At 40.8% G+C, this 25735-nt stretch overlaps 1 protein-coding gene across 7 annotated transcripts in view; it reads left to right on the forward strand.

The window, feature by feature from the left end:
- ITPR2 (inositol 1,4,5-trisphosphate receptor type 2) overlaps window positions 1–25735 on the forward strand; it is a 268891-nt gene that overhangs the window by 31330 nt on the left and 211826 nt on the right. For 6 of the 7 annotated variants that reach the window (XM_040594004.1, XM_040594005.1, XM_040594006.1 and 3 more), the window contains exons 2-9: window positions 1123–1193; window positions 10609–10724; window positions 11916–12002; window positions 12696–12854; window positions 18431–18529; window positions 19039–19122; window positions 20196–20342; window positions 21565–21660. In XM_040594004.1, the coding sequence (XP_040449938.1) occupies window positions 1123–1193; window positions 10609–10724; window positions 11916–12002; window positions 12696–12854; window positions 18431–18529; window positions 19039–19122; window positions 20196–20342; window positions 21565–21660 (859 nt within the window). The remainder of the gene's footprint in view (window positions 1–1122; window positions 1194–10608; window positions 10725–11915; window positions 12003–12695; window positions 12855–18430; window positions 18530–19038; window positions 19123–20195; window positions 20343–21564; window positions 21661–25735) is intronic. The other variant, XM_040594009.1, reaches the window with a different exon arrangement.

Below are 25735 nucleotides of genomic sequence, written 5' to 3' on the forward strand. Positions count from 1 at the left end.
TCCCACAGAAGATGCTGCTAAGAGTGTTGTGAAGTGGCAGGACAGTGGTGTGTCCTTAAACATGATTTTCCTGAATAATTGTTTGAAACAGGCAGACTATTTACAGGATAGCTTCCTGAAAGGAAGCTGAATTTATGTTTAGGAGGTTCTGTGATAAGATTAACAATTTATATTTTTGAATTTGATTGCTTATTTAACTTCTAAAATACTGTGAGAAATATGTTTGATTCTCTATTTAGATCTTCTGGTGTGGATTAAATGAAATGTTTATTCATTTTAGCAAAGGAAAATGTGGTCCTATGAGTTTTGATCGGAGCTGAATCTTAATTCCACATACCTCCTCAGAGGAAAGATTGGAAATGGTGAAGAATAGTGGAATGTTTAAAGAATAAAACGCAAGATGCTTTACTGAATTCCAGATTCAAATTCTAGACAAAACAGTGTTATGAAACAACAAGTCACTGGAGAACCCCCCCTGCATGTCCTGATAAGTGTCAGCAGATCCACATATATATACTCGTGTACCCACGTGAAGGCTGCTTGCTGTGCATCCCCTTAGAAGTCCCTGGTGGGGTGCAGCAATCTGCAAGCATGGGACAGCTTGCAAGTGTACGGCCAAGCTAACCCATAATGCTTTAAATATCCTTTCTTGTAGCAAATGCAAGTGTACCTTCCCAACATTTTTCTTCGAGGTCTTTTCCCAGGGCTTATTTAAGTCGCTCAGAGACTGTTGATTTTGATGGTTATGCTCTAGGGTAACAGCTGAGAAAATCTGACAGCTGCAGAAAAACAAACTATTTCTGATTCAGGTTTAATGGGCTTTAATGAGAGAAAACAAGAATTTTACATGTAACATCAATGTACACGGTGTAACAAAGGGACTTTAACTGAAACAGGCTATAATTTAGTGCAATAGAAGAAATCCTCTTTCTTGAAGGAAAATGTGGAGTTTTCTTGGTTATGCTTAGTAACTGAATAATGGCGTTTCTAAGGTATTTTTCAAATTAAATTGGAGAAATGTGTAAGCTTCTTTATCTGTGGCGTGACAGGTATGTCTCTGCATTTATATGCAGTGATGTTAAATGCATATTTTAGTAAGTGTAATAACTTTTGTTTTTATAGGTTAGTGGATGACCGGTGTGTGGTTCAGCCAGAGGCAGGTGACCTTGCTAATCCTCCAAAGAAGTTCAGAGGTCAGTAACTGGGAATAATGTTTTTTTAATGACCAGTTGAGGCATTTTCTAACTCCTTGGACACTTTGCATTACCAGACACCTAACTTCCCAGATGCCTTCATGGTTTATGAACACGTTGCCAAAGTTTCAAACTGGAATGTGAATGACAGATTTTGAGAACTAAATACCAAATCAGCAAAGGCATGTGGGGTAGGTAGAAAACGTGGGGAAAGAGACCAATTTTCTTGTAGTCCAAGAGTTGGTTGCTCTGTTCCGTACACTAAATGCTGATCCCCTGCTGTGTGACCAGCTCCTTGCTCCAGCCCTGTTCTTACTGTAAGTGGGAAACAAGCTCATGAGGTTCAAAACTACTTGAGCTGCTGGTTTATTTTTTTTAGAGATAAGACAGCATTTTAAAGACTACCCCCAAATATTTTGTCAGCCTTTTGTTTTGCTTAGCTTAAAACCGCATCTGACTCTTCTCAGCTTTCTTAGACATGACCTTGTAGATTTGGATGATTCTGCTGTTTTTCTTATTAAAAAAAATAACAATGCACTGACAACATGCAGTTTCTACTTCTTGAATGCTAAAAAATACTCCTGTGGTATCAGAAGTTCTGTCTGTTTATATGCCGGGGGGGGGGGGGGGGGGGGGGGGGGGGGGGCGGGAATAAAAGCTCTCAGTCTTGATTTAAGCCTTTGGCTCTATCTGTGCCAAACTAGTCTTACTAACCTGGTCCAGACCTCTTTTGGCTTAAATGGGCTTGGATTCACACCTGTTAAGAGATAGACAGTTATGGTGGCTTGCCTGGTTTAGAGCAAGGGAAACGCATTTCATGTGTGCTTGTGTCTATCTCAAGAGGTTGCACTGACATTCTTAACCTTATTTTATTACCAGTGTTTATTAATACTGTAATGTATATGCTATTATGGTAAAAAAGTTACGTTTAAAACATTGAGAGACTGAAGTTCTGCTTGCCCAGAGTATTTGAGATTTTTTTCCATTATATATTCAGGAAACATCAGCAGTTACTTCCAGTTCCAGCTGTGAGCATTCAGCACATTGGCAGATCTTGGAAACTGAGAAAGTGAGGATGTGTGCTTAGAAACTAATAGTAATATATTTCAGTCACTTGTGTGGTGTCATGGAACACTTTATAGCAGAGATGGGGATAGCATCTAGTTCTCCAGTGTGGCTTTCAGGCTACCAAACTGTGATTTCACCCTCTTGCTGCCTGCAAATACATGTTTAATTCAGTTTCCAGGTTGCACAAAATTTCAGATGGTGATTCTTTTGATAGTATTTCTGTCACTTCTTCCCAGAGTAGGACATACCCAGATTTCTAGGTGAGACAGAGGTCACTGGAAAAGAGTTGCATGTGACAGTGTAATTGCAGAATACATCCAAATGCCTACAATCAAGGAGCTGAACAAATGTTAAAAAGACAACCTTAATTTTTTCATTGTCTTTTGAGGGCTTGGTTTTATAACTTCAGTACAGTAGAGTTCTTTTTGCACAAGTCTGTGATGTTCTTCCCTAACTTGAAGAGGCAAAGAAGGAAAAAGTTGATAGTGTTCTGTGCCGAATTTTTTCACACACACACAAAAAAGTTATTTCAACAGCATCAAGAAGGTCTGGGCACTTTGATCCAGGGTGCAAGGTTATTGAACTCTCAGAGCTAATGGCATGCCATCAGTGGTGGTAGTAGTACATGTGTACATAGATTGTATGTCAGAAGGGGATGAGACACTGACAAGGGATACAGCTGTCTTCTGCTGCTGGGGGAATGCAAGGACTGTGCTTCTGCATTACATCCTAGCTTCTGCAGGGGAATGTTTTCTATTAGTTGTAGACAGTTTTGGCTACGTTCCCTATCACAACCTCTGTTGCTTGCATAACACATCCCTTTATTTCTTATTGCCTCTCTTCCCTCTTCACCACAGCATCTAACCTTTAACTCAGATCCTCCGCTTCTTGGGGATCGCCTCTTCTTCCTTTCCCTTCCTGCCCCAAAACTTGTTACTAGTTACTTTCCTTCTCCTCCTCACTGCTGCCTCTTAGCTCCCTTTGGCTCCAGCAGCCTCTCCTCCTGTCACTTGTTACCTCTTTCTGGTTTAGGGTGCACCCATATCTGACTTAATTTTGAAGTGGCTTGTGTAGCTATTGCTAGCATTGTGGTAGCATGCAGGTGTGGGTGAACTGCAACATCTGTTGGAGAAGCTAAATTAGTGAAAAAGTGAGTTTTGTCACCTTAATTGGTGCAACCTACCATGCTTATAACATCACGGATATATTCTTAGGGGCCACATCTAGTAGCATTTGCATGCTGCTTCACATATGTGTAATCAAGTGGCGTTCAGGAGGATGGCTACAGCAAAGATAAAGCCATTGTTTCGTTGTTTTCTCCTTCATCTTACAAATCAAATTTTGAAGTGTGGGCGTAGCAGGGGTTTTGCTGAGAACACAGCAGAAATTTGCTGTCTAATTGGGATTTAGTGCCTGGTACCACACAGGTGTCTGTATTAAGACAGCAACCAAAAGCACATCTCTGCCATGTGTTGTTAAATGTCTTACCTCTGCTCAAGAGCACTGAGGCAAAAGAGTTGCTAAATGTTGTTCTTATAACCAAGAAACATAAGCAAAACCCATATTCCACCCTTCCCCCCCCCTCCCCCCCCCCCCCCAGAGTCTTGTGGGAAATAATATTCAATTAAAACAGCAATGTTCATAAAACAAAGAAAACCTGCTTTAAGTAGGTTCTTGACATAAGAAGACGACTTAGACATGAATGATTAATTGAATGATTAGACATAAACAACTAAAAATAGCATCTAACAGCAGGAAGAGTAGGGCCTCTTTAGTAATAGGAACTGCTGTCTGTATGGTTTACAATGTTTTTATCACTGATAGCTGAACTGGCCTTGATTTGAGGTTAGAGCATGACCTAAGAGTCAGAGAACTATGAGAAAGGCATGTTTCTAACAAGATGTTTGGATTCCAAGGACTGACTCTGAAAATTAACATCAGAGGACTATGTTTGCTCTTTTTTGGTAATATTTTATAAACTGTGCCTAACGGGGTGGGGGAGAAAGGATTGTGTTTTCTAAGGACTTGTATCCCTCCTACAAAGTTCACTCAGAGATCAAATTTAGGTGCTGAGCTGTTGGCCTGAACTGAAAGCCTATGTATACTGGTGTCTCAAAATAGCAGTTTCGGTTTTGTTACGTGTTTGCTTTCTGGGTTTTTGAGTGGGTGGTAGCTATTCTCGTTGTTTCAGAACATCCTACAAAACGGAGTATTGTTAAGCTAAGGAAAGCTGTGGTTGCTTTTCGTTTGTGTCCATACAAAGAAGCTGTGGTCCACATTTCCCCTTCAGTCACACTTGAATGAACCTGGAGTAGCTCTGTGTTCGTCGGTGTGCATACCCAGATTTGCATCAGTGCAAAGGAGGGCAGAATTTGGTCCCACATGTGTTTCCTGAAGTCTGTTGGGGAAGGAAAAAAATAAAAAGAAAAAGATGTTTACTATTTTGCAGTTGAATTTAAGGGACTATCAAGCCAGGTGCTTCTTGTCCTAATTCTAACTGAAGCTAGTGACAGCTAAAGCACTCTAGTGTCGTGATGGAACTGCTTACGCTGCTGCAGGGCTAGGTTCACAGAGATTAGGAAGAAGAGTATGTGCCAGAATTCCTGTACCTCTGAAGAAAAGTCACATCATGAGCAACAGCACTGCAAGCTTTCTTAGACTGTGACCTTAAACTCACCTCAGCTTGATACTGTTATCTCCAGTGGGAAACACTTTCAGCTTCCAAGGTGTAAAATAGCACAGATAAGACCTGTTGGTCAAATTTAGCAACTCTGAAAAAGGATCCCAAGTCTCTTTTCTATTTGAGATATAAAATGACCAGTTCTTAAACTGATTTAAACTTCCCTACATTTTATAACCCCTTTTGTTGAAGGATCTGCAGTGAAAGTGGTTTGAGGTTCTAAGTATCCTTCTTTCTCTGAATTTTTAGTCTGTTCTAAGCTTTTTCTGACATTGTTCTTTCTTCTCTCCCTTCCATTACGCTCCTCTGCATTCTCTCCTTTCCTCCTCCTACCCTTTCCTCTGCCATCTGCCACTTTGCTTTTTACTTGCCTTCTCCTGCATCGTTTTGGTTTGTCTTTGTGTTTTCATCTTGTTTCTTTCAGTTCCATAATTGCTTTCATTTTCTTCTCAGACTCCTGATGGCTTTCTCTGTTGTCCTCCTTAGGACTCTTCATTGCCCCCCTCCTTGCTCCCTTGCATTCCTCCCTTTCCATTCTCGATTCAGCTCTTTTTCACCTTTCTATATTTTTTTTTGAAACACATGGATTTGTATACACTGTGATTTAATAGCTCTAACACTTCCACTTACTCATTTGTCAGCCTTCTGGTTTAATTAAAGCCATGTGATAATTTCTCTAGTTCTGCAAATCATAGAAGTCTTCCATGACGGGCAAGAGTTGAATTTCTAACACTTAAAAATAAAGGGGGAGGGTGTGGGGTGGGGAGAGCAGGGAGGGGAGAGAAAGCATTGGACAAATACTGTTCTAAGCTATCTTTATCCATTTGCAAGAAACATGTACAAGGCATAATACGGGTTATTTTCCTTTTCACACTTCCTGAGTGTAGTTGCTTTTTGCTCAGAGGATGTGCTGTGGGTGGTTGTTGCACCCACTATCGCCTTTTGAAGACTGGCGTTTTGTGCACAATTGTAGGCTCAGGCAGATGGTCAGTTCGGTGCTGAGTCCATCCTCTGTGGATTTTGCCTGCACTCTTGGAGTTGCTGCTTTTAATCTTTTGATTGTTCTGATTAAGAAATGTCACCCCCTCCCCCCCCCAATAAGCATTTGATATGTGTCTCAGTACTGATAATTTTCATATTTTCTTACTCTCTAATGAGCCAAGGTGTATTGTAGGAATTTAAACCTGGAGTGTGACCAGGGAGAGCTTCCCTTTGTTTCCATTTTGTAAAGAAAACTTGAGGTGATCTTCATTGCTTTAAAAATGTATATGAGCTGGGGTGGCAGTATTTCTTATTTTCTCCATCCTCACTTTGTGCATAAGTAATTGGAATTTTGCCTGGAAGATTCTGGGGCTATGAGAAGACTGATGAAACTGCAGAAGTTGAATGCATGGCAGTTTAGTAAGTGAAACTGGCTGATACTTTTAAGCTATTTGCTTTAAAGCTATTTGTTTACCTTTGATAGTGCCTACTTAATTAGTGTTCTCAGGAAGAGAAGCATTTATGTAAAACTCTATAGTAATGATTTAGGAACTATGACTGTCAGAGAATGTCTAGAGAAGTTCGAAGAGACAGTCTGTCTCATGAGCGGGTTGCTAGACTGACCTCCAGGAGGGCTGAGCTTTTTATCTACTGTGTGTGCTGTAAAGTTGCATTATAAATTTATGCCTTGGTTTCTCTTTTTTTCCTGTTTATTTAAACTATAGCTTCCCTCAGGCAGGCTCTGCTTCCCCCCTCCTGATGTTTAGGACCACAAAGCTTGAATTTGTGTAGTATCTTATTGCTGCTTTAATAAAAGTAAGTGCAAAAACCCCACCCAGCCCATGAGAAGACCTATTTTTAATGTATCTGGAATCTTAAAAAAAAAACTTGTCTGGAAACAAAGAATACATATTTGTTTTAGTCTGTAAATTGAGGAAAATACAGTTGAAATAATACTGATTTTAAGAGGTTTTGGTAGTTCAACTTCTAAAGCACTAGACTGGAAGTCAGAACTGCGTTATGCAGCACGGCTACAGAGTTGCGTGGTGGCTGAGGTTACCTAGCACCTGCTCTACATTTCCTTTTCTTTGAGAACTACCATTAGGAAAAATTCACCTACCTTTGGAAGACAGACCTGCTCAGTAGTGACTGCACATCCGTGTACATCTTGCATTTCTGTGCAGCGTGCTGGCACAGTGCATTGAGACTTTGCATGAGGATGGGAAGCGGTGTGTTTACTCAAGTAGCAGGATGTGTGGGGAGTAACTGAGAAATGAAGACTGGTCCTATAAAAAAAGATGTTACTTCAGAGAAATGTTTCATGAAGCCTTTTGAGAAGGCTTGTTAATTATAGTTACAGAAAACAATAACAGACTTATGTCTTATGAGCTGAAATCCTGATACTCAAAGTAAAATCTCCTACAACATACAGTACAATTTAACAGTACACAGGTGTTTTGTAATTGTGGTTTGTTTTGTGTTTTTTTTTCCTTCTCTGTGTCCAGGATATTGTAAAAGTTACGTGGGAGTTATGTACTCTTAAGTTGTGTGATGTAGTTCTCATTGTAAATGTTCCCCTTTCAAATGGAAGTAAACACCTTTACAAGGTGGCTGGGTTTGCTTTGACAAAGATTTGCAACACTTTCTTGTAGGAGCAGCAACTCAGGGCTGTGATTAGGGAGCAAATCTTCGGGTGACTTCGGGTCAGTGCCAAGGAAAGTTCTGCCACTGGTGTTTTTGTATGAATAACCTCTGCTGCTATGAACAGTAGAGGAAGATCAATTGCCATGAAGGGAAGAGGCAATGCAAATAAAACTTGCAAAATGATGGCCAATATATGTGTGGCCGAATTTGGGGAACTAAAACCATTGCAGCTTAGCTTGTGGCTTGAGAGCCAGCACTGTCACAAACTGCTAGCTCGGGGGATGCAGGTGGTGGGAGGAGTGAGTGGCACAGTCTTATGCTAGTGGTTTTGGCAGCACTAACATCAGATAGCTCTGCTTAGCTGGGCCTGATTGTAGCTGAGAATGCTGCCTGTTTTACTTCAGGTAATGAAAGTTCATTTTTACTGAGGGTAGGGAAAGCCAGTTTTCACACTATCCCTTCCCTTTCCTGTTGTGTTACAAGAGATAATGTGAATTTCAGTAACTCCTCACAGACTGGAAGAGATGGGCATATATTGGAGGATATATCTCAAAGGAGCTAAATCTCCTCCTCGTCCTCCCTGTATGAAAGAGTAATTCCATTGGACTGACAGTGTTGAAAGTGAGAATACTATCTGCCTTGATATGGAGCATCTTCTGCAGAGAGGTTGAGAGTTTGACACTTGAATTTTCACTCATAGGAGTGGAACAGTTAGGAAATATTTCTCATCACATGTGTGATAGGTGGGACTTCCCATACCTGCTGTTGTGGGTTGGAGAGCTGGAACAAGTCTTGGGTAGTTAGTAACAGCAGGTGTTAAACTTGCTATGGGAATTAGACAGCGAGTAGAAGGGCACTGTAAAACAGAAACTGTCTGCTGCTGACCTGACTTAGTGGTTAAAAACACAGACCACGACTTAAGGATAGTTCCCTGTAGCTTCCCCTGCTGACATTTTTGTGACAGTAATGGGTGAATGACAAGATTACACTGTATTTAAAAGTGGTACTCAAAGCTGGTAAATTCAGCAGGGTCACCTACACATTGATCCAGTAAGTGGGACATGTCCTTAGTGCTGATATTGTGATTGCTATTTCATAGTACAGCACCTTTGATAACAGAGACGAGGGTGACTATACAGTGCTGTTGGAAAGAGACTCTTCAGAGAAGGCAGCCGGAGAGCTGAGGGCAGAGAGGACTGTTCTCAAATTATTCTGTGCTGTGTGATGTGTATACCTTTAATTGTGCGGAGTGCGATGGTAAATAAGCACTTCATGTTGCTCACATGGAGCTAGAGTGTTTGTTCTCCTCTTTTCCTCTTCCTTTTCTGTATTTTTGTGAGGAGCACTGTCTGTGCCATACACAGTGCAATGTGGCTTTTCAGTGGCGTTGCAGAGTCTGTTTTTTTGTGGGAAAGTTGCCTGATGATTAGAGAAGTGATGTTGCTGATTGACCAAACTGGGGTGTCAGTGCCTGCAAGATGTGCTTGTGGGATCAGAAGAGGAACTCTTTCTGTTCTTAATCCAGCCCTAGGGTGAAACCTCTTCTAAGTAGGATATATTGCAGCTATTACATGGCTTGAGCTTGTGCTGCAGTTGGGTGGCTGGGAGTCAGGTATGACTAGTTGCTTCCCTCCCATCTCTACCTTCCTGAGACCCTGACATGGAGCAGGGACGAAATTCTTCAGAGGTTGTTCTCCTCTGGGGGTGGATTAGTCCTCAGACAGTGCTTGGCTGTCTGTGACAGTTAAACGTGGAGAGCTCATAGTTTGGGACAGACCTTCCTTTGATATCTATAAATTGCAACTCATGCTGGGGAAGGGTTTCACGCTGTAATACATACGCAGTCCTGTATGTTCTCACTAGTCTCAGCAAAACTCTGATTGCTAATTAATACTTCCCTGTCCTTTCCTCTGGCCAGTTGCGGGGTCTGAAAGGACAGATACTAACATTTACTAAGTAAAAGGTCTTTCAAGCCTAGCTTTTACAGCAAGTGATGAGTGGGACCATGCAAGACTAGGTATCATTTATCACTGTAAGTTAGTTTGGTTTGGATGGATTGTGAGCCTCTATTTCCCATCTGTAGAACTGTCACTGGCCCCAAAAATCCCAAAAGGTCTTGAGTCAGGGGATTTCACAAAATTTAGTTTATTGCCAGATAACATTAGTTTTCAATTACTGATTCTGGGGTTGGGAAGTGAAGATTAACGATCTTAGGGAAGCATCCCTTGGCTTCCCTCCAGACACATCTCTCCCCCTTCCCGGTACCCAGTCCCCTCACTGCATGCTGCATGTGGTCCCCATGGGGGTGCAATGGGGAGGAGATGAGGGTGGGTGTGTTGCAACTCTCTTTCATTCACTGCTTCTTGTTTCTCACTCCGTGGCTCCCCTGCTGGCTGCAGTCTCCTCAGGGAGTACCCCCTGCTCTGTTTGCTCAGCCACCCTGCTCGGGCAATTCCTGTGAGCAGCCTTCCCTTCCTCCTTAGCCATTTTTCATCTGGTCTGTTGGGTGGTGGTGATGTTCAGTTTGTGTCACTTTGTTGTTTTCACTGTTACTTTTTTTAATCTTGGCAAAAGTGCTTACAGACCTGAACACCATGTTAACCTCCTTGGTGGCTTGCAGCTGCATGCCCATGCAGTTGTTTCAGCAGTGCCAGAGGCACCAGGGCAGCCGGGTGTATGGCGTACAGAAAGCAGGACTGTTTTTTCAAGGTTTCCATGCCTTCAAACAGTGCATCCGTAATGTGCTGCAGCAAGGAGTGCTAATAAGGCAGCAGGCAGTTTTGCATATGGCAGGCTCACAGCCTGGGACTTTTACAGGGAGACTGCATGGAGTGGGCACATGTGGGGATTGAAGGCTTTTGGTTCAACTTGGCTGTCCTGCCACCCTGTTTATGGTATCGTTGTCATTAAGCTCTTTGGTGACTATGTTTAAACACCAGTAGCTAGGCATTTCTGGAAGAAGAAAACCAACCAAAGCATACTTACAAATGAAGGAAATGTCTTTCAACATTATTTATGAATGTTTCTTTCAATCTTCCACAGACTGCCTTTTCAAGGTGTGTCCTATGAACCGATACTCAGCCCAGAAGCAGTACTGGAAAGCCAAGCAAGCTAAACAAGGAAACCATACAGAAGCAGCACTGCTGAAGAAACTTCAAGTAAGGGACATCTATACTTGTAATCTTATCTCAATCTGCAGACTGTAGAACTACAATAGAATGAGAAAGAATAATAAATGCCTTGGGAATCACTGTGATGAATATTACTATGCCAGTGTAGCAACTTTATTTTCCTTACTTTCCTACCTCCTGATGGGCATTTATTGCCCCTGCCCTCATTTTTGTCTTACTTTGGGCTGGGGGTTTTGCCTTTGCTTTAAGCAAAATATTGCTTTCAGAAGTTTTATAAAATGAAAATGGAGTTGTTAAAATCAGGAGTGAGACCTGGTTTAAATCATGCTATTTTTTTCAGACGTCCTTTCCAGGAGTCAGGTAAAGGAGTGGACAAAGAGATGTTTTTTCAGTGCTTTAGTCTGGAAATTCCTCAGAATTGCTGTTATCTTTGCTTTCAGTCTAGGTGATTCTTCCTTGAGCCATTGGGCAGATTTTGTTTTGCATTAATACAGTGTGGATGGAGCAACTCCTCTGCCTCTGAAAAAGAGCTGGACTGATGTTATAATTTAGTGCATAAAACTAAATGAAAACATGGTCATATCAAACCGGGTTGATAGTTTCATGTGCAGTGGAGAGAGGCTGTCGGTGGTTCCAGTTAAAAACAGCAAGGAGGGCACATGGTGTGTGGCTGGAGCTAGCTATACAGCAGTTAGAGCTAGGAGCTGAGATACTGTTCTGTGGCTGTGTTTGACCCAGACTATTGTGCTTAGCCTTGATTTTGCAATGTGTGACCTACTAGCTTTGTTTTGTTGTATATCAAGTAAATGTATGTATATGCAATTAAAAACGCAACAAGTAAAAGGAATGGTGACAGGGAGAGGCTAATCATAGGCCATTCTTTTTCCTCTTTCAGGATGAAATAAAGCACCTGGAATTACTTTTCTTGCTTGAAATTTTTAAAAATAGTATGCATCTCGAGTGTGATCCATAAATTGTGACTGAGTTTCTATTCTAGGTAATGAAAAATAGGAATCATTACACAGGGTCTGGGTGATTATAGTTCAGAAAATCATGCTGCAACAGGATTCAGGTGCTAGTATTTTCAGTGCAGTGATGCTTGCAGGTTGGAGGAAGCATTTTAAATGTGATTTCATTTCATTTTTACACTATCTGTTCCAGTAGCTGAGTACAGGTACTGATATTGTAGAGTTTAAAGAAATAATCATTCTCTTGCAGCATGCAGCAGAACTGGAACAAAAGCAGAATGAAAGCGAGAACAGAAAGCTGTTGGGCGAAATTGTAAAATACAGCAATGTCATACAGGTAAACCTATTGAAATCCATCTGCCTTTTCTCAGAACCCAGAAGGAAACAGTTGTTTCATTTCAAGGTTACAGTGAAAATGAAACTAACCACTGCAATCTGGATTGTCAAGGGTCAGGTAAACATAACGTGTTGAAGTTTACAATATTGTGTTTTTCTGTCTGTTTTAAAGCCTACCAGAAGTGCTGCATATTCATATTTAAATAATATGTCATAATATAAATTTTATGTGTAATTTCTGCTGCTGCAGCTAGAATCTGAATGTAAATATGTATCTTTGATTTTCAAGATTTATTTCAAAATCATATTATACAAGTTCTGTGCAGCTCCTTTTAAATCACTGAAGTAATTTGTACATCGTGACATATAAATGAGACAGACGTTATTTTCTTAAGTGCAGTACAACTTTCTTGTAATGGATGAAATTCCTGAAGGTAACTCTATTAATGGACCCTTGCCCTACTTGTGTAGTATATGCTGTAAAATTGAGTGCTGACACATTTCTGTCAATGTGAGATGTAGCATCTGTTTTACTAAACTGCAATATATTCTGATAACTCCCTTCTAGTTTTATTTTGTCTGTATGTATGTTATGAAAAATCACTACAGTGTGAAAGCCTGTGCCTCCTCTTTTGATTGAAGGGAGAAAAAGCAACAGCTGTACTGATTTTTTTAAATTACTATTTTTTCATAGCTATTGCACATAAAAAGTAACAAGTACCTCACAGTCAATAAGAGACTGCCAGCTCTGCTAGAGAAGAATGCTATGCGGGTATCTCTGGATGCTGCCGGGAACGAGGGATCCTGGTTTTATATCCAGCCATTCTGGAAACTGAGGAGTGAAGGTGACAATGTAAGTGGAAATACTGAATGTGTAAGAGGGAGAAGACAGACAGTGATTTATTTGCTACTGGCATAAATCATAATGGATTAAGTTAAAAAAAAAATATATTTTAAACAATGCTTGGGACTATTAGTTTTTATGTGTAACTAGAAAGTATTACCAAATTATACAGTCTGAAATCTGAAATGATGCTACATTCATCTGAGCCTCTGCTGACCTGTGTTGGGGCATTTTTGCTAAATCCACCTGTTGTGTGCAGATTTACAGAACTGACAATAAGTTACAGTTTACACAAGAGTAAAAAATTATGTTTTTAAAGTTGTTTTTTAATATACTGGGCAACATTTTTTTCAAGCGGTCGGCAGAGAATGTCTGTAGGAAATACATCAGGTTTCTTTAAATCTGTATCCCCCTTAGCATGAGTGGCATCTGTGATTGGAATTGGGTTGGATAGTCCGGTGGGTCTTTTCTGGGAAGGTTTCAGTAAGAGTCTTGTGTGTATTGGTAAGAGGAAAATATGTAGGAGAGCTTTTTGCTGCAGATCGGAGAGTTGCACCATGAGATCAAAACTTCGTTCTTCATTGAATTAGCTATGGCTTGGGTAAGTGCCTGCTGTGGAGAATTCAGACTGGCCTCTGGGAAGGCCACAAAGTGAACTTGTATTGTAGACCTAGCTGGGAATGTTTGGCTCTGCAGTAATCAGGGAAAGAGCCCTCTCAGGATCACAGACAGGAATGCCTGTTTTCTTGTGTATTTTCTCTCATTAACTTTGTGGTTACCCAGCTCTTGGGATGCTATCCAGGGTGAGTGTGGTTGCTTGCAGCTCCTTTTGGCAATCTGTTGTGGGGAGGGGAAGGACTGCATTCCCAGCTCCTGGTCAGAAGTCCCTAAAGTCATAGTCTTTCCCTGTTCCACGCAGTGATCAGAAGGGTATGTGAAAAGTTACCCTTTTCCCCAAGCCTGTTGCAGAGAAAAGCAGCAAATATGAGTAGCCCTCTGGGGCACCTCTGCATGGCTTTACAGCTGGGAAAAAAGAAGTGTTGTGGATCAGACATTAACCTGGTATTCTTTTCCCTCTTTATAAAGAAAAAAAAAAGAGTGACTTACAGCTTTAAGCTTTTGGCTTAATTTCTTACAATAACATCAGGTCAGCATCTTCTTTTCTCATGCCCTAATGCCTGGAAAATAAGTACACGTTATGCTCTTCAGACTGAGGACCTGGGAGTTCCCAGACTGTGATCTGCAAAGCCATCCTGTGCGCTTAGAGCTGAGAGCTGCAGAAAGATCTTAAGCCTCATGAAAGTCATCCTCAGTACTACAGAGGTTTTTATTCAATTTTACACTGTTTTGGGCACATAAGAGTTTGGAAATGGTTTTGCTGTTCTAAAAAGTTTTCAGATCATCACAGTGATTGCTGTAGTATCCTACTCCACAGACCACCCTCCTAGTTTTTTCCCTGTGGGGCTGTGTTTGACAGGCTCTGAGCTCCAAGGGCCATGTGGGAAACTGTCAGGTTTGCTCCTAACTTAATGGCCTCCTTTGGAACCTGCCTGTTGCTCATTTTCTGGAACCAGGTGTTGCCTTTCAGAGCTGGGAGCTCACCATTATATTTTACAGACAAAGTCTTGAGACCCAGTTTTTTTCCTCCTTTCTACCAGCCCTAAACAGATCTGATAACCTTCTTTGCAGATTTACAGTGCCGAACATCAGTCCTTCAGTAGTTTTCTCCTAATTGCTTTGGCACATTTCCACACTTTCAACAGTTACAGAAACTAGGCAGCTGTTGTAAGGGGGACAGGGGTAGTAAGCAATGGGGGAAATCCTTCATTTGCCTCTCACAGATGGAGAGAAGCTCCAACCTTGTACCTATTCCTTCCCTCTCAGTTACTCCCACACATGTGCCCATTATAAGGCTGGTTTCTGGGGGACTCATCTACAAAGCACCTGATACTATTTAAGCTAGGGCCGCTTTATCCACTCACTAGCTTAGCTCTTAAAGGACTTTGTTTTTTGTAGTACTTTTTTTATTCTGACCTCTCAGTGCATGGAGATAGCTTGGTATATCAGGCCCTTACTCTGTTTGGAAACTTTGCATTTTTTGTAAATTATCAGTTTCTGTGCTATAATGAGGAAATTCCCTAAGAAAACACATTTTAGAAAGTCTTTAGAACTGTAGAAGTGAATATCGAATTACTGCTTGGATGACTGCTACTCTGTCAGAAAACTGAGGCAAAGTAGATGCAAATACGACACACACACCAAAGGGAAAGAAGTCTAGGGGAAGCTGTGACACAGAAGGTAGTGTGTGTGACTCTTCTGGTAAATCATTACAGTTGTTTAGCCTTGTGAAATATTTTTAAAATTATTTCTGCAAAGGAGGGTTGTCTTAGCTTCGTTAGTAACTGATTAGTTATGCAAGTCAATTAAAGTAATGAAAAAATATGGCTGAAGATTTACAGTAATTGGCATAAGTGTGATATTTTATGCAGACTTTTATTAATCATATACCGGCTTTAATAGAAGATGTGACTGATTAAGGCTAGCGCTGGTTCCAGTTTGACAGAAGGGCAAAGCGTGCACTGATAGCAGGATTAGCTGTGTGGGCTGCATTTTCAGTTGTCTGCCATTCTAGGGGTTTGAAAGCTTGATCTTGCAGCATGCCGAGGAAGGTGGTCTTGGACCTGGGGAATGCCCAGACAACTGCTTGGGAAAGTTCTGTTAATCCTGCATCAGTATCAGCAGTGCTGCTGGCAGATGTGGTTATAACATAAAAGCAACGGCAAGGGAGCAGCAGAGCCTTCTGTGTGGCCGATAACCTACTTGGATAGCTAGTCCAAACTGAAGTTGTGGCTACTGCATCTTCACAGCTAATATAACCTTTTGTAACTGTCTGTGATATACTATACCTCTACTAGATTATTTGTTCCTACTTCTTGATCATGGTGTAAATGTAGCTGTCAGGGGAGGTTACTGAGTTTATATGAACGACAGAATCACTCTGATGCCAGCACTGATCCCTCACCCAGAAGACAGAATGCAGTCAGCCTTGACTGTGGCTCTTCCCACTCTCAATGTATCATAATGTACCCTCTCCACCGAGGCATGGACAAGTAGGGTTGCATGAATTTCGAAATTACTTTGTGCAGGAAGAACTCCACTGCTTCCAAGACTGAAGGACCTTGTAGGTTTATCTTGAATTCAAAAGCTGAATTCTCATTGGCTTTGCTATGAATTTAGTAATTTTTTGGAAGTTTCTTATCTGACCAGAAAGGGCAAGAGTTTTATTAAAGAAATCAGGAATTACATCCTCAAAAGCTGTGTCTTCTTGCAGCAACTTCAACAAATTCATGTTTATATTTAAGGAAGAAGTCCCAGAGACCTGTCAAACTATTACCCACTGCTGGTCTACAGCATACTGTGGCCAGCTGTGCCCAAGGGTAGCTAAGGAAGAGGAGAAAGAGCTGATATCTATTTTAGTTTTGCAGAGCAAAACCTTTGGAATACATTGCTGTGTCTTCTATAATCTCCATATAGTACAATTCTACAGGCAGACATATGGGCACATGAGCATGTGATTGCTCTGCCTCCAGTGTTTTGGGTATGCTGGGGCATTATTCGGAGCCAAAAATCCACTGTGTTAGGGGATGGGAGGAACTTAGAAGAGCAGACTTGCAGCTTGCCCAAGGCAGCCATGCATATGAGAACAGGATTCCTTCTTCACTTTGCTTTCATTTTCTGTACCACTGGTGGAGGGTGTATAGGAGACAAGTGCAGTGAAATTGCCTCTGTCCCTTCCCTCCCAACCACCTATGGAGGTCTGAAGCAGGAAGAAAAAGAAGAGTGGAAAAGAACACAGGATATCTCATTGCTTCTGTGGCAGCTGACAGAGCTGGCCAGCATGGAGGGCAGGCAGGTTTCTGAAGTGGACCTGGAGCAGAGTAGGAGACTGAAACAGGAACCATGACCCCATATAACAGTTCTTCCCCAGATGTGTGCCCACAGCAGAGTAGCTGTTTACATCTCCTTTTCCCTGGTTACCTCCATGATACTCAGGCTTGCGTTTAAAGGTACCTTCCCCCTGCTCCGCTGCCCCCCCCCCCCTTTTTTTTTTTTTTTCCCTTTTAAAATAAGATGCTCAATGATGTGCTTTCTTACTAATTAAGTTGTTACAGTCCTGGTGTACTTGCAGTAATTTTGAAGTCCTGATTCCACTTTGCAGGATGCAAACCTGATGGTTTTTTGATTAATGAGTTGTCTGGTCATAACTTCTTAAAATGGGCTGTAAGTAATGTCTGTGTGAAGCATGGCATGCAGGAATGTATTGCATAAATAATGTACCTTAAAGGCATCTTGTCATTATTTTGGTTCCATGAGTGAACTTTTTCTCATTACATGGATTAAATAGGATTTCTATGTGTAGTCTGAGCATGATGACACTGTCTTATCTAATGTTTATTTTAGCTGTGTTGGTAAAGAACCGACAATCTTCTTTTTCACCTCTGCAGTAAGTGGGCCAAATTCACCTGCGTTGAAGTTACGTGAGGCTGAATTGGGCTTTGCTTTTTCATAGAAAATGTGCTAATCAATGCAGAAAGCATTTCTGTTTATTTGTGTTCCAAAAGAAAGCATGGCTTGTGCAGCATTTTGTGTAACAAAAATCACATGTAGCCACTTGTCTTCATATGTGTGTGTGCCAATTTTAAATTTTATTTTAATTATCCTTGCCCCCAGCCCTGGTATGAACTGAATTTTCCATATGCATGTCTCAAGCACTTTTTAGGTCAAAGATATTTTCATATATTGTTTTTCCCCATCTATATAGGTAAAGAATTGCAAGGGCATGGGAATCTGCTTGCGGGGAGTCAGCTAGGAATTCCTCTGAGAGAAGATCTCTCAGCTGCTGTACCTGCTGCCTGTGCTGAGCTCCAAACACCATTTAGGGAGTAAGAGCAGAGGGGACGGAGTATATTTGCCTCTCTGAAGTCCCAGTGATTTATGTTCCTTTCCAGATTGCAGTCATATAGTCTAAATTGCAGAACTCCTGAGCCTGTCATGACATTTGCCAGAAGATGGCCCACAGAGCTGGGGAGTCACTGAGCTAAAGAAATCTTGTCACAGGCAAATTTTTATGGCTTTTGTGAAATGAAAGACACGTTGATGGGAGAAGGTTGGCTGGCAGCAAGGGAGGGAAAAAGAGTCTTGCTCTCTGACTACAGATTATTTTCTAAGCTTTCTCTGCCTTTTGGCTGGCAGTATATATGGGATAAAGAAGAGTTAATGTAACTTTTAGATTAACTGCACTGCTCTTGGAATTCGTAGGTTCGTATCTATTTCATGATCTTGAGTTTTTGCTGAACCAGGTGACATGCTTACTGAGAATGTGAGGATTCATTAGTGTGAAATCTTGAACCCAGGCAATTGCAGAGGCACAGGTGAACAGAGCTGGTGTGTGAATTGTCTGCAGATGTATTCACGGAGTGCCATTCCTAGAGCATGCGTTTGAGTAATTTTCTAAAAATGTAACATTACTTCATTTTTTTGGATAATTACATAGGTCCAAATTGCATTTTATTTCTGACTTCCAGGTTGTTGTGGGAGATAAAGTTGTTCTCATGCCAGTCAATGCAGGGCAGCCTCTACATGCCAGCAATATTGAGCTTCTAGATAACCCGGGCTGCAAAGAGGTGAGTTCAGTGGAGGGAGGAGGGGTAACTGCTGATCTGAGATGTATTATATGTTGGTCTTTACTGGTGACCAGAACCCACCATCAGCCTCATGCCAATATTAAACATTGGTTCCAGCTTGGCCTCAAAAAACCAAGATGTAATATACTTATTCTTGGCACAGTTCTGCTTGGCGCTAAAAGCTTTGTGAGGTTTGATTAAGTATATGAAGTTCTCAGTGATGTAGGAGGAAGTCCTCTCCCAGCAGCTCTTTCAGTCATCTTTGGTAGGCTGTCAACAGACAGAGTAGTGTTTTGCCCACTGAATCTTCTCCAACATCAACATCATTATTAATAACACTTGAGAGCTTCAGGACCCATGTTAGTAACGGTAAAAATAGGTAGCTAAGCCATGTCCACTGCCACCCTAGATGTGGTGCGGTCTTTTAGAAGAATAGAATGTCTCAAAAAGAAAAGAACACCCTTTAAGACTGTAATTGTGGGGTTGTTTTGTTTTTCTTTCCCCTAAAGGTAAATGCTGTCAACTGTAACACAAGCTGGAAAATAACTTTGTTCATGAAATTCAGTAGTTATCGAGATGATGTACTGAAAGGAGTAAGTATGATTCTCTTTAATTGTTTTTTTGAATCTGAAAAATCATGCTATATTTGACTGTAGAGAAATATTACATGGTGAATAAAAGAAATGAGGACTTTATGGAGTTGTTGAGAATCCCTCTCTGCTGTCCTTCAACAACCAGAATATTTTTCCTTTGTGTTATTGTTTTACTAAGTGAAATTGTTCGGATTGTACTAGCTTCCAGCCCCTTTTCACTCCCAGAGGCAACTCAGTCCATGAGAAAAGATGAAGTTCAAACCCAGAATGATGAGGGCTCTGTACAGAATAGCAGTGACACTTCAGCTTATGCCAAGGTGCTAAAAGCAGGTCTAACAGGCTTGCAGAAGGGAGTCGGGCATGAAAGATGACAATAGCTGTAATAAGACAATGTTGCTTTAAATGCTGAGGGATTGCACAGCTTCACGCCTCCAGATCATGCCCTGAGATCATTTACATTTTCATTTTAAAGAAATAAATTTGTCCTCACTTGTACCTTAATAAGTCATTACCAACTGGCTATTTTTCAGCAGGTATCAAGGTACCAACAGTTTTTGAGGAAGAATTTGAAAGGGAAATGTGTAACTTGTTTTAGGGATAATGTTTCAGGGAGAGTCAGGAGGAAGCAAAAATGATGTTAGCAGGAAAAAACAGAGAGGGGGCATTGGTTTTGGTTGCAGACTAGAAGACGTGAGTTAATATGATAGAAAAATCTGTTCACTTTCCGTAAATACTAAGAGAGATTAGAAATAAAAAATCCATTTAGTAATGTTAGCTAGAATTAAATATCACCTTTAGGTTAGTTGTTGCTCACTCTTCATTGCAGTGCTGTGGAACAAGTTTTCACAAAAGTGCATGGGTATCCTGCAGGACTGAATTATCTCATTTGATTTCCAGACTCAGTGCTGTGATTGTGTGCTCTGCACTTGGTAGCTGCTTCTACAATAGGAAACTAATAAATATTTTCTTCACATCAGCTATGTTGACATCACTGGAGCTAGTACAGATATAGAGGATGAGTCTAGCAGCTTTGCTGCACCACTTAATAATGTTTCTTTTTCATGTTACTTTAGGGAGATGTTGTTAGGCTGTTTCATGCAGAGCAAGAGAAGTTTCTGACTTGTGACGAATATGAGAAGAAACAACATATTTTCCTTCGTACTACATTACGTCAGTCAGCCACTTCTGCAACAAGTTCTAAAGCACTGTGGGAAATAGAGGTATTATTTTTTCTTTTTATAAATATTTTAGGCCCCAAAGGCCAGGGTTCAGTAAAAATACTTTACCACAACATGAATCATTCATAGCCTCTTGATATCATCATACACCTCCCCGTAACTATTATTATTTTATGAAGTGGTTTGTGTAGGATGAACACTGAAGAGATGCTTTATTGCTCTGTGTGTGGAGAGAGGATGTTTTCTTACTATATTTACCTGCACTAAAATGATGAAGAGTCAAATCCAGACTTGATGTAAATGTGCGATTTTATCAAAGCCGGCTGAATGACACTCATGTATCTGGAGTTCTGAGTGTTTATATTTGACTCCATGTGCAATATGGAATATTGAAATTCATCACTGACAAGAAATCTCACAAATGTGATCAAGTCCATTCTTCTGCAACAGGGCACATCAACATCTGTTTAAAGTTAGGCTGAATAAAGGTGGTGTTGCTGAATGGGGGTGATTTTGAAAAGATGACTAGCAAATATATTTTTGTTTAACTGAGGGACACTGGAAATGGGTATGTCTCAAACCCTTGCTCTTCTGGTAATGTAAACCCTACACCCAAAAGTTTTTACATGTTGATCAAACTGCATTTAGAACAGAGCTCCTCACTCAGACATAAGGTTGATTTTTGTCTGAGTGAAGACTGTATAGAATAGAGTATATTGCACTTGTGGATATTTGAGATTACTCCTTAACAGAGACAGAACTGCTAGGTTTGAAGGTAGTAAATGACCTACAGCTCAGTCAAGGGGAAAAAAAGAAATAACCTGGGATATTTTATCACTTGAACAAAAATTTATCAGAAGCCCCTGATGTTGTTGAAAATAGAGCTGATGTAAGCGGTGAAACAATATGAGAGATTTGAGTTTTGCTTTAAGTAGTGCCTATGTAAGTGTAGAGCAGCCACACTTACTTTCTTGAGCACCTGATTCACATGATGTCACTTTAAAGCAAAATTTGGCTTATCATATTTGCAGGGAGTAGATTAATGAGAACATGGAAAGTAATAGCAGTAGTATTTTGTGGCACCTGGCAAGAAATAAATGTAACTAGTTGTTATCTGTTAGTGTGAGCACAGAATTCCTGTTTGTGGTAGACTGTTCGTAATTATGTAGTTTACATATATTTATTTGCAACAACCTGTAGGAAATGTCAGTGATTTAAGTATGATGTTGAGGACCATGATTAAAATCTGTACTTCTTCTTTTAGGTTGTCCATCATGACCCTTGCCGGGGTGGGGCAGGACAGTGGAATAGCTTGTTTAGATTTAAGCATTTGGCAACTGGAAACTACTTAGCTGCAGAGGTAAGAATGTGAATTAAACAAGTGGTTGTGTGCTACCTAACCAAGAACTATACGTGTCCTGCTAATTCAGAACTGCCATAGTACGTAGGTCCACGATGTAGGTCTCTGAAAAGATCTCACACCAGGTCTGAATGGGGAGAACTGGATGTGCATTGCTGTGTCATGCTGTATTGCTATAGCCAGGGCTTGCAAGGAAAATTTTCTGAGCTACTGAATGCTAGTAGGTGAGTTCAAGACAGCATCTAACCTTAATTTCAACTGTGTTGTTTAATCTTGAATCTGCTGTTGTCATGGCAGCCAGGGCAAACACCAGTGTTAAATATCTACCATATTTACACTGAAAATCCTTGGATTCATTTATTTCTCTCTCTGATTTGCCCTTGTTTTTTGGATTAGGGTTGTGATCAGTCAAATATTCTTCTTTTCTGGCTCAGGCAGCCATATACAGAGTAAAGCTTTTAGAGTGCAATTGAGTGCAAGGTAATCATTGAGCTTGATCAGAGAAGTCTCTTTGCAAGCAGTAGAACAGATACTCTAAACTGCTCTAATTCAGGAGTTATCATTCCTTTTTTTCTCCCCCACAGGCCCTAGACTTCTTGAAAAAATGTTTCTATGGTGCTGATTTCAGTTTATTTATTGATCTCTGCCAGCCAGAGTGGGGTCCAAGGCATCCCTGTGTTGCGTAGAAACTTGAGGAAGGACAAACTTGTGTATCAGTATTGTGACCATTGGTGTTCTGCTAGTGCATTGTGATTATAAGCAGGTTACAGTGCTCTGCTGTTGCACTCTTGTCTTTTGACTAAAATTTGAATAAAGAAAAGTCTAAGGTAGTCTTTGCTCCTTTTGGTGGAACAAAAGGTCTGAGAGGAGAAGGAAGATTTTCCAACTTGTCTGGTTATCTGGTACTTCATGTTAAGGCAAAATAGTGTTGCCACTCCCCCAAAAAGCAGCTTGAATATTGTTTAAGACCCATAATTGTCCTTAAAATAAAACAGTGCTCTTGACAAGCAGCTGGAATAGAGCAGGTAATACCAAGTTTCTGAAATGGGACAGTCTTCAGTTTTTTCCCTGGTTGCAAGAAGCTGTGAACTTTTTAACTTGTATCTAACCCATGTTAGAACTGGTTTGTGTCCAAGGTATATCAATGGAATGAAGAGTGGGTGTTTTTCTACTGATTTAGTTAAGTCTGTGTAGGATTGTGTCTTTTGACTTACGCTTGGAAGTAAGAGTGTGAAAATTTACAAGAGCCAGTTATATATCACTATATATTAGGGAATCCCCGAAAAAAGACTTGCTCCAAATGAATTGAATTATGTTTACATCAGTGCAACTTCTGTGTGTGGACAACTCCTTAGTATTACCAGGCCGCTGATTTCGCTTTCCAGCTCCTGTCTCAGCCTGCACTGATTTCAAAGTAAGAGCAAACAGGAGCTGTCAAACCTTTATGTATTTCTAATTACATCAAAACCAGTGTAAAAACAAACAGTGGACCACCAGTACAGATACTAATATTATTGTCTATCTAAGACTGAATGTAATTTGGATCTTTTCATTTGTTTTAGCAGTAGCTCACAGTGAAAGTTAGAAACCTCATAGGCCTGAGCAGCAAAGAGCATCATCCCTGTAGAGGCAGCGAACCAACATGCCTTAACTGCTCTGCTGTACACTTTCGCCTCCATACTGCAGCAATACTTCAGCTTGGCTGAAGCTGGCTGGCTTTATAGTGTAATTACTATTAACTAATATTAGCTAATTTTCAAGAGGAAACCAGTACTCCCACCTAAGGGAAGGTTTCATTTTCCTCCCTGCTTACAGTGAGAGATGCTCCTAGTAGAAAGATTTTATTCAGACTAGGTAGTCTGATGGAAGGTCAAGAAAGGCATCAAGCATTCTGACTGATGGGCTTCCTTCTCCCACCATACCTAATCTGCTCAGGGATTTTCAGGATAAAAATCTTCAGGTGAAGAGGCGTCACACTGCATTGAATGTCGAACCTGAGCTTAGGTCCTTTCTACCTCTGGAAAGGAAATCCCCATCATGAAGGCTTGTAATACAGAGAGTACAATTGGCACAGTAGAGTGAGACATGGAAGAGCATTTGGGTTTGATCGGAGGTGATATGCTGTGACTGGAGAGCAGCATTAGCTACTGTATCTATGAAGTGTAAAATACCTGCTGGTGGAGATATTAAAGGTACCACTGTAATAAAAACCTGTGAACTATATTTTACACAGTTCACGTGTCAGGCACAACACACCAGCCAGACATACACGTCAAAGATTTATGAACAGGCAGGCAGACGTCTACTGTGCGTGAACTAACTTTAAATCAAATGGGCAAAGCTTAGTGAACACTTAACTGTGCTCTTGCAGCACAGGAAGATTGCTCATGGTATGGATTATCAACAGCATCGCACATTGCCATGACCTGATTTTGTTTAAGTTTCCATGATAAAGAGACCTAGAGCGGAATAATGAGTATGAATACATAGACAAAATTCATGAATCTTTTAATGATTCTGTTGTTGCGTAATGATATAATTCCTGTCACATTTTGAGCTGTTGTAAATCAGGATTGATCATCGTTTATAACCATTTTTTTCCTTACTTACTTTTACTTACTTCCTTCCGTAAATCAGCTTGATTTGTACCATGGAGGCTTTTACAGTGGAATCTTGCATGGGTCAAGTCTCAGACAATGAGCGGAACTGTTCTTCACCTGGGTGTCTCCTTTTGTTCCTCCACAGTTAGGCTTGCACCCTTGTGTGAGCAGTGCTGTGCCTCCTCATTTTCTCTGAGGCATCCTGTGCCACATATAACTGGTCAATCTGATTTGTGACTCGGTGGGTCGCTACTGAGCCATGTTGTGAAGGGACGCTACTGCAGCTTGTTAAGGCTGGGGTATGATCTGGGGACTAAAAAAATTCAAGAGACTTGCTCCAGAGAATTGGGTAATTTGAAACTAATAAACTTAAAGGTGTTCAATACTACAGTAAGTAAGTTTAAAAAAAAAAAAAAGTGAGGCAATACATTTGTTCAGGAAAAAAATACATAGGTGAGTACTTGTAAATCTGATTCTTACAAACTTGAGAGAATGAAGTCAGGATGTCTTAAGTTCTAAATTCCATGTTCCTAAGAATCACAATTAACCATCCAGATTTTGTTACCTTTTCAAAGACTAAGGGTCCTCTGATACCTCTGACTTCTGACACAGTCTCAGATAGTACCACTTCCTTTAATCCTCTTTCCACCTGGCATTACTTAGGCTATTTTTTCATTAATATGCTTTGAAGTTCTTTAAGACCCACTAATACCGTAAAGCAACCAAGACCCTGCTACCAGACTATGGACTGAAGGTGGGCCACCCTGAAAGACTCACTGCTAAAGGAGACCCAGCGGAAGGCATTTGCTAACTGCACATAGCTGCATTGTCATTCCCCAATTACTGTGCATGTCCTGGGGACATGGTCTGACAGGTCAGATGGATGTATGCTCTCAGTTACTTAAGGTACAGGAGGGATATGATGAAGAAAGGGTTTCATGCTTGGTGGTAAAACTTGGGACACTGGAGATCTGGATAGGTGCTAGTGTCTGCCACATGCCTGGCATTTGGAAACCTGAAGCCACTGGCTCAGATGTTCCTAAAACATTGAAAACTTAAAGTGGAACCAGGTACTCAGCTGAAAAATTGGAAAGAGAAATTCTCTTCTTTGGAGGCAATGGGAGTTCTGCTGTTAGTGTCAGAAGGGCTTGATTTCACCCAAAAAAGCTGAGCCAGATCCTTAGCAGGAGATTTAGACGCTAAGCCACCAGCTAGGATACAGGCTGCCAAGTTTCATTCTCATCTTCACAGTCAGCAGTCTTTTAGAAAAAGTTCTGTAGAAGGTTCTTTTTTTAGCCCTGGTTACAGCAAAATGACCCAAGTTATTCTGAAGTTTTATATTTATAAAGAGAGGCTGTAAGGTTAGGTGAAAATGGAATGCCTCAAAGTAACAAAGACTTTCCCTTTTTTTTTTTAAAGTCTTTTCAGTGCTTTTACCATGTGTAGAATGCACCAAAATCTATCTATCTGTGTGT

This window comes from Falco naumanni, chromosome 5 (genome assembly GCF_017639655.2).
Source record: "Falco naumanni isolate bFalNau1 chromosome 5, bFalNau1.pat, whole genome shotgun sequence".
In the NCBI taxonomy this organism is placed as follows: domain Eukaryota; kingdom Metazoa; phylum Chordata; class Aves; order Falconiformes; family Falconidae; genus Falco; species Falco naumanni.